Source organism: Martes martes (genome assembly GCF_963455335.1).
Source record: "Martes martes genome assembly, chromosome: 12".
NCBI lineage: Eukaryota > Metazoa > Chordata > Mammalia > Carnivora > Mustelidae > Martes > Martes martes.
In genome coordinates this window covers 86,295,521-86,304,784 of record NC_137900.1, presented here as the reverse complement: position 1 = coordinate 86,304,784, position 9,264 = coordinate 86,295,521, and the positions used below count along the sequence as shown (strand labels likewise).

At 42.0% G+C, this 9,264-nt stretch overlaps 1 protein-coding gene across 2 annotated transcripts in view; it reads left to right on the top strand.

Moving 5' to 3' along the window:
- Window positions 1-2,329: 2,329 nt before the first annotated feature.
- The window catches only part of GOLGA1 (golgin A1), a 48,428-nt gene continuing 41,493 nt past the window's right edge, over window positions 2,330-9,264 (top strand). The window contains exons 1-3 of one of the 2 annotated variants that reach the window (XM_080820824.1): window positions 2,330-2,457; window positions 3,273-3,322; window positions 4,165-4,466. In XM_080820824.1, coding sequence (XP_080676950.1) covers window positions 4,332-4,466 — 135 coding nt within the window. In that variant the 5' untranslated portion in view covers window positions 2,330-2,457; window positions 3,273-3,322; window positions 4,165-4,331. Of the gene's footprint in view, window positions 2,822-3,272; window positions 3,323-4,164; window positions 4,467-9,264 lie in introns of both variants that reach the window. The other variant, XM_080820825.1, reaches the window with a different exon arrangement.

Genomic DNA, 9,264 nt, shown 5'->3' with positions numbered 1-9,264 from the left:
AGCTTGAATATCCTTTTTCTTTATTCACATCATCACTAAAGCTAATCACATAGGAATTAAAATAAGTTTGATCTTTTTCCCTGAAAATAATGGTGAACCTATTGTCTATATTATGGATATTAGGCATAAATGCACTTGTTTCAATCATAGCAGAAATTACATTTGGAGAATACAATTACTTGATTTTGTAGTGGTGTGAAATACTTTTTAAAAATTGTGCTCGTCTGTAACTGAAATGTTATAGAATTGTAACACTATAGGGATTATAGAGTTATATTTATTAGCTCTCCTCAAGAGATTGAAGCACAATAATTTTCATGTAACAGTTCTTATCCAAGTGCTGCTAATCTGTGTGCAAATAATGAAGCTATTTGGTTGCCTATCTAGCTATTCACAAATCACTGTAATCCTTGAGACTTTGTCTTGTTGCTCATTTGTACTAAATTTGGGGTATTGTGGGTTAATATTTTAGATCAAAATCTGTCAACTCAGCTCTGTGAGACAGCAAACCATTTGGATTCATTAGTTTTATATGTGTTATCAGTAGAATAAATTTTGAAGGGGCTATTTACTACCAATAACTAAGGGGAAAATTATTTGGTCAATATCATTTGACTTGAACATTTGTGGTATTGTGAAAGTCTTACTCGTTGTGTTTCTGAATTGCTTAAGCCATACATACTCTTAAGGATGTTTTCCTGTTGTGTTCTTTTTCAGCCTTTTTCTGCTTTGTCTGTTACAGTTAATACTTCATAGATTTTAGAAACTCAGAAGTTATTGAAACATTTTATTTTCTTGAGTTCATCACTTTTGACTCTTCTATGATATGTGATTTGTCATAAAGGATAGCAAGCCTTTCACTAACTACTTCACTCAATCAATTTCAGAGTAAACACTGTGATTCCGCAGGTGGATTCTGTAGGCTCTTCTTTCCAATGTTTTCTTCCGTTATGGTGCCTGCCACCTTAAGGGCACTTAAATGGTAGAGGATGGAAAGTTAAACGTTGTTTTGATGTTTATTGAATAACAAGATTACAGAAAATCTGATTTTTGTTGTCCGTGTATTGAAAACATTTTTGCATTGATAAATGTTCTCTAGGAATGTGACTACATTCATCAGGTGTGAACTCTTGTAAATGAATTTTGTATCTTGAATCCACGTGTATATTAAGTGTATCATCAATATAAAAATAAACATTATTTGCTTAAAGTTTTTGGCACTTCTTCAGAATTGTTGACAACATACGTGCTAAACTTAGGGTTTGCTTCTTTCAGAACATACCTCAGACCCTTAGGACTGTCTTGAGGTCGTAGCTTCTATGCTTATTCTTCTGGTTGGTAAGTTTCTTCTGAGTCCTAGTCTTGGTTTTTTCCCTGCCTTGCTCGAAGTGGTCAAAAGTGTCACACGCGGAGGGAGGATTGTTTGGCGGGGGTGGAAGCTGCTGACCCTCTGGTCGTCTGGGGGTTTTCAAATGTGCGATTTCAATGTGGAATGTCTGACTTGTTTGGCATCAAGGAGTCCAGAGACCGGACATAGGCTAATTTGCAGTGTAACTTTGAACGAGGCAGTTACCTCTCTCGAGTTTGTTCAACTGTCAGAAGTTGGAGGACCATGAGTAGATAATGAAATGAATGTAGTGGGCTGCCATCAGCTTATTTTGAAATACAATATATCGGAGTGTATGATAAAAGAGTATGATTCGAGGAACTTTTCTTTCAATGGTACATTATGTGTGTCCTATGTTGAGATATAAGACGTATAACCTGCAGTTGGTCATGGGCACCAAAGTTTAAAAAAACTAGTCACAAACCGCGAAGACCTATTTGTAGTTTCTAAAGCCACAGGCTTCTGTGTGAGGAGGGAGACACGGACTCGCAGTGATCACCTACTATGCCGCGGCCAGGCGGCTGGGCAGGGCGCAATGGGATTGGGATGCGGGGAGCGGAACGGAAACTCCCTCTCTGTTCCGCGCAGCAGTGGCCTTAGGATTCAAAGCCCCACAACACACGCTGGCCCCACCGCACCAACTGGGTGTTTTTCCCTTCTGTCACAAGGCTCCTCCCACTCCCCCGCTCCGCACCGCCCCCTTAAAAAGAAAAAAAAGAACAATAAAGGCTTATAGCCACCCTGTCATCATCCACGGCTCGGGCCGCTGGGTGACGTGGCGGGCCGGCCTTAGGGAGCGCCCAGCCTCGCTCCCAGCCTCCCGCCCGCGCCCTCCAGCGGCTCCGGCCCAACCGCAGGCCGGATCATGTCGCCGTCGACCGCGGAGACCGCACGCGGGCGCATGCGCGTGGCAGGCCCGCCCCACGCGCAGCCACTTCCGGCGCGCTGGTGGAGGTGCGGTTCCGGGTCGCTGCTCTGCTCGCCGGCCGGCCGTGGGGGCTGGTGACGCGGGCCGGTGTTCACGAGAGGTCCCGGAGGCGGGGCTCTGCCCGCTGCCCAGAGAGCGGCAGGTGCGCGGGCGGGGGCCGGAGATGCCAGGAGGCCCCTCATTCTCCCGGTGGCCTCGGTCTGCCCCAGAGCGGCCCGGACGGGGTTGCCCAAGACCCAAGGCGGGGGGCGGTACCGGGGGTGCTGAAAGGGCGGGGGTGGGGGCAGAGGGGCTGCCCGGCCGGGGAGTCTGGCGCCTAGGGTGTCAGGATCCCCCCCCCCCCACCGCCACCAGCGACCTTGGACAAGTCACTCCTCCTTTCTGGGTCTCAGTTTCCTTGCTGTCAGATGGGAGAGACGTTGAGTCCCTCTCCCTTCCTTGACAGTCCAAACGCGGCCGGTTCTAGAAGGAGCCTGAGTTGAGTGGGATCCAGACTGGCGTGGCAGGTACTTGCCTATCTCTAGGCGTTAGGCGGTTGTTTTTTACCCAGTTTAGCCATTCTTTTTCTCGGTGACGTTCTTCGGGCGAGTCAAGGCTCTGTGACTAGACTGCCCGGATCTCGCCAGGTAAACAAACAATGTGTGACTGTCAGAATCAACTGAGAAATACTGGCCCTAGGAAACCGTAATCTCATTCAAGTGGTTTTTGCTCGAGTCTCCCAAGGTGAAGTAAATTTAGGCACCAATGAGAGATTCTGTTCTTTGTGCCTGTTAGTGAAGCTCCAGGTAGATCACAATTGCAAAGGAGAAGGTATCCCACTGAAGATTGTGGCAGTGATAGATTCTTCCCTCTGTCTTCTAGTTAATTCTCCCTTTATCCTCTTCCATTTCCCCCAAACATTTTGGCCTTACACTTGAAAGGAAATACCCAATGCATTTTATCTTTGTTTTCATGCAGGACAGAATGCTTTGACCTCCAAGCTGTTTTAAATCTGGTAGATAAGCCAGGTGAGTAGGTGTTTTACAGACATTGAAGAATTGTACAGATTTACATGGATAATCTGAAGTGGTAAGAAGTCGTTTGTAGATCTTAGAGCAGAACCTAGGTGTCCTCCACAGAACATGGAAAGTTAAGGTTGGAACCAGTATATTGGTGTTTCATACAACACTGGGAGGAAAAGAAGTTTGAATCTCATGTTGATTATCATGTAAAACATTCTGAAGATGAAACTGAGTTCAGGTCATTTTAATCAGCCTTAAAGAGAACCATACAGAATTTCTAGGAAATGTTTAAGGGCATCTGATGCTTATATAGGATAGATGTCTGGCTTGCCTGTTTTTTCTAGGTTGTCAGCTTTTTCTGGTCAAGAGCTGATGGCAAACCATCCTCGAACATTGGAACGTTATTCCTTTATCCCCATATTGAGTACATATTTTGTCTTCATCTTAAAAAAAAAAGTAAACTGTAGTTAATATTGGGGGGAGGATTTCCAACCATTATGTGATGTTAACATGTACCCTGGGCAAGTTTACTATATGTGTTATATGCCATAGCCAACGTGGCATAATAAAGAGTAAGGACTTGTGAGTCAGAGTCCTGGGTTCAAATACCAGCCCTGCCACTTAAGCACACAGTCTTTGGCAGATTACCTCATCTCCTCAAGCCTGGATTTCCTTATCTGTTTATGCACGTGAATCACCTGAGTGCTTTTTAAATGTTTAGCAGTCGTGTTCTGTTAAATGTACATGTAAAATTATGAAACTTAATTTTGAAACCTGAAACTTAAAAAGCAACTCAGTGCTGAAACCTCTCCTGTGTTTAACTTCGCTCTCTTTCGTCTGATTTATAGATACTGTTCTGTAAGCCCTTGGCCACATTGAAGTGGGAATGCAGTATTCTTGGATGTCTGGAACTTTTTAGGCACCAGTCTCTGAAGTCCTGCTTGCTCGCCTAAGGACTAGACTACTGGGGTGGTTCACGAGCTGGTCATCCGTGCAGGATAACCACACAGCAAAAATGTTTGCAAAACTGAAGAAGAAAATTGCAGAAGAGACCGCTGTGGCTCAGAGGCCAGGGGGTGCTACTAGGATACCACGGTCAGTGAGCAAGGAATCGGTTGCCTCTATGGGAGCTGACTCGGGAGATGACTTTGTAAGTATCTTCTCTAATTTTTAATATTTGGTACACTCTTGATATATTTTTAAAATAGTATTTCAAAGAGACTTTCCCATAAGTATTTTCTTTTAAAATTGAAAGATTAGATGGGGTTTATATTTGATTCTTCCTACTCTAAGGTGCTTTTCTGTTTTTTCCTATTTTTTCAGAGTCCCTTTTCATATTCTCTACATTGTCCTCTTACACTCTTTTTATACTTTGTGCATCTTCTTTTATATTTCATTTCTCCAAAAAGCCTTGGCTTATTATCTCTGCAGACAGATATACTTTAAGTCATTGTTGCCTAACATGGTCTATGAATTATGGTGTGGAATTATAGTACTCTCTTTTACTAGGAAAGTTGATGAGAAGATGACACTCCTGACTGCAGTATGTCCCTTATTTGTAAAGGACCTGAAAGATTTCAGAACAATGAAGATGCTGTTGTGTTAGGTAGATCTCATGCCTTAGGATTAAAAGTGTGTCTTTGGCGTATGACAGGATCCTCTCAAAATCAGTTATCTTTTTTTAAAAAAATTATAATATCTGATGTATATAAAAGAATGTATGTAATATAATTGTAAAGTATAAAGCATAAAAATAAAATGAATGCTTGTTGATGTGTCACCTATCCAAAGAACTAAAACATTGTGGATACTGTTGAAGGCACTTGTATGCTCCTTCCCAGTTCACTTTCTTCCTCCCTGCCTTCCAGATAACCCCATCCTAAATTTTGTGTTTATCGTGATTCTCTTGATTTTTAAAATATCCTCCCAGATATGTATATATTTATAAACAATTTTTTGTTTAGTATTGCTTATTTGTGAACTTTATAAAAATGGTATTCCATAGTATTCTTGAACTTTTTTTTTTAAATTCACTATGTTTCTAGAATGCATTTGTGTTCCATGAAGCTGTGATTCATTTACTTTTACTGCTGTGTAAGATTCCAGCATTTGACAAGGCCACAATTTATCTCTGTCTTTTCCTGATGATAGACCATTGAGTTGTTTCCAGGGTCAGATGAGTCTTCTTCCTCCTTTCTTCTGCTACCTGTCCTGGGTCAGATTACATGGCAGAAGCTCTTAGGTTATTGGGATGGAACAATAAGATTACCTGATATCATTGGCTGCTATATTTAACAGGATGTAATGCACATTTGATCCCCAGGCTGAAGGATATAGTTTCAATGCTGAGTTCTGTGGCAGAAGTACCTGCTTTGCCTTCATGATGACATGCTAAATGAAGTCTGTCATCTTGAAAGTATTCCAGATATAGATACTGGCCTGAATTCAGAAAGTATTTTCCTTTGAGACTGCTGAAGTAATCTACTTGAACTTACTGTCTCTACATTCTGATCTTCACGCCCTATCTCCAAACCTGTATGTCCCACTGCATATATCTCTCCAACCAAATGTTTTTCCTCTAGTGTCTCAAATTCTAAAATGAACAAAACTGAATTCTTTAACTCCTTCTTCAAATGGGTACCTCCATTCCCCCAAGTCACCAGCAAGAAATTTCAGAAGCATTTTAGACTCTTTCCTCCATTTTTTTGGTGTCCAATCAACAAGTATTTTGGTTTTCCATCTTCTAAATGTCTCAAACTTGCTCTCTTTACTCCATTGCTATGAGTGCATTTACTTCCATTTTATTTCAAGCTGTCTTTTGTTTTTGGACAACTGTTGCAGCCTATCTGGGCTCCTTGCCTCCAATAACTCCCCAAAGCAGATGTATTCATGTCTCTTTAATGCCTAAAACTCCTCAGTGGTTTCCCTATCACCTTCAAGATGAAGTTCAAATTCATACATAGTACAGTGGTAAACTCTCATGGCCTTGGCACAGCTTCCCTGTCCAACCTCATCTCACTCAACTTTGCTAGACCCTGTGCTCCATCCACGCTGAACCTATTGCATTTCTGGAATGTGTTATATTCCTTCCTGCCCACAGCTTTTTGCACTTGTTGTCTCCTGTCTCTGAAATGTCTCATCTCTTCCTTTTGCTCCTGAGTTCCTCTAACAGATTTTATGCTACCTTCAAGACCCCACTTATATGTTACTTTCAGGAAGCCCCCTTGACCTGACCTGCCCTTGTCATCCCCTCTACTCTTTACCCTTCCTAGCCGAGTTTGGTTCCTTATCTCCTCCTGACCTCTGTAACAGCACCTGTTTACACTGCATCGTTGGTGGTTTGCTTGTCTGTCTCTCTGAGGCTTATGAAAGGCAGTAGAGAGTAGTAGTTAGGAACTCAGTTCAGGTTAAGGAGTCAGACCTAGATTCGATTCCCAGCTTCATTGTTACTATATGACTTGGGCAAGTTCCTTTTCTATGCCTTAGTTCCCACATCTGTAAAATAGGAACTATACTTGTCTTATTAAAGCATGTGTGTCAGGTCCCCAGTGTTCATCCTGAGGTTCGATTATTTAAGAGGACTCCGTGTGGTTTTACTTCTGCTGTCACTTATTATAGTGAAAGAATACAAAGCATAGTCAGCAAGAAGAAAAGATGCATGAGGCAAAGCCTGGAGAAAACCAGGTGCAAGCTTCTAAAAGTCCTCTCCCCCTGGAGTTACATAGGACATACTTAATTCCCCCAGAAAACATTGTGACAGCACATGTAAAATGTTGTCTTACAGGGAAGCTCTTTGGAGACTCAGTGCCCAGGGATTTTACTGGGGCTCTTCACATAGGCACCGTCTGCCAAGCATTTACCAAAATTCTAGACTCCCGGAAGGAAAACAGGTGTTCAGCATAAACCATATTTTTGTACACAAACAGATTAGATACAGTGAACCTTTCTTATCAGTAATGGTGGGAACCCTTTCAAAGTCTAAGTTCCCATAGGTCAGCCCCGGGGCTGGCTTTACAGACAGACCTTGCTAAGAATTGTGATTGCAGGCCTGCAATGTTACCTCTTCTGCCTAATAAATAAAACATTTTGCATAGTGCCTGGCTCTTTTAACAGGCATTTCATAATAGTAGCTGCTTCTCCTGCTGTTCTAGGTTGGAGACTCTGTTTCACCACTGTTCCCAATGCTTAGCACATCTGAGAAGCGGATGTCTCACTAACAGTAATAATAACTTCTAATATAGATAAGTATTGAAACTAATTATGTGCCATTCTTTAGGGAGTTGACAAGCGTTGATTTATTTAATCCTCATCACAGCTCTGTGAGATTGATCATGTTTGTTGTCATAGTTTACTTATGATGAAATCAATGCACAGAGAAGGTGACTAATGGGCCCAAGGTCTTATTTTATAAGTGGTGAGGATGGAACTTTAACCCAGGTCCTCCACCTCCAGAGACTGCCTCTTATGTATAAACTTAACCAAGTCTCAATAAATGTTGGACTGGACAAGTGTGTAGACACATAAGTGAATATTTAAAGTGAATTTTTGGGGGTCCTGGATGACTCAGTCGTTAAGCGTCTGCCTTTGGCTGGGGACATGATCCCGGGCTTCTGGGATCAAGCCCTGCATGGGGCTGTCTGCTCAGCGGGAAGCCTGCCCCTCCCTTTCCCACTCCCCCTACTTGTGTTCCCCCTCTCACTGTGTCTCTGACAAATAAATAAAATCTTTAAAAAAATAAAAAATAAAGTGAATTTTTCAACCACCTTTAAAGATACTTTGGGTGTTAGATGGGGAAACATGACTAAAGACTAGATCCTGGATAAAAATTTTTTAGGTGTGATAATGGTATTGTGGCTATAAAGGAAAATGACCTTATATTTGGGAAATGTTTATCAAAGTGTTTAAGGCAAAATGTCATATCTGTTATTTATAGTACTTCAGTAAAACAATAAAGCAAATAGGGTAAAGCATCAGCAATTATTAAAGTAGATGGAGAACATTTGTTAAACCATTCTCCCTACTCTTCTGTATTTTTAAAAATTTTATCATCCAAAAAAAAGATAAATAAGTTACTTGTTAGGGGTAGTAAGCAGTGCGCAAAGTAATAGTAGTATCCAGACATTTTAAAATAGATTGTGTGGGGACACCTGGGTGGCTCAGTTAAGCATTTGCCTTCAGCTCAGGTCATGATCTCAAGCTCTTGGGATTGAGCCCAAGGCCAAGCCCAAGGCTTCCTGCTCAGCGGAGAGTCTGCTTCTCCCTCTCCCTCTGCCACTCCCTCTGTTCATGCTCACTCACTCACTACCTCTCTCAAAGAAGATCTTTAAAAATTTTTTTAAAAATAAAGTAGATTGTTGGGGAAAATTGATGTTTAATTAATATATTGATTATTGAATCCGTATTATTTATTTTTTATTATTTATTTATTTGACAGAGATCACAAGTAGGCAGAGAGGCAGGCAGAGAGAGAGAGGGGGGAAGCAGGCTCCCCGCGAGCAGAGAGCCCGATGCGGGGCTCAATCCCAGGACCCCGGGACCATGACCTGAGCTGAAGGCAGAGGCTTTAACCCACTGAGCCACCCAGATGCCCCTCGTATTATTTTTTTTTGAGAGATCTCCATTTTATTAAGGAAAACTTAAAATGAATCTGTATTATCTGGTAAAGTCTTTGATGCATTTAGATGGAAACTTTATCAATGTCAGTGATCAGTTCTTCACCAGCCTTTGACCCCTTGTTAAAGAACCTTCTGCCCTTTTCTGCCAGGATTTTACCTTTGGAAAAATAAAATGATTTTCTTTTTTCTTTTTTTAAGATTTTATTTATTTACTTGTTAGAGCACAATCAGGGGAGCAGCAGGCAGAGGTAGAGGAAGAAGGAGGCTCCCCGCCAAGCAAGGAGCCCGATGTGGGACTCGATCCCCGGGCCCTGGGATCATGACCTGAGCTGA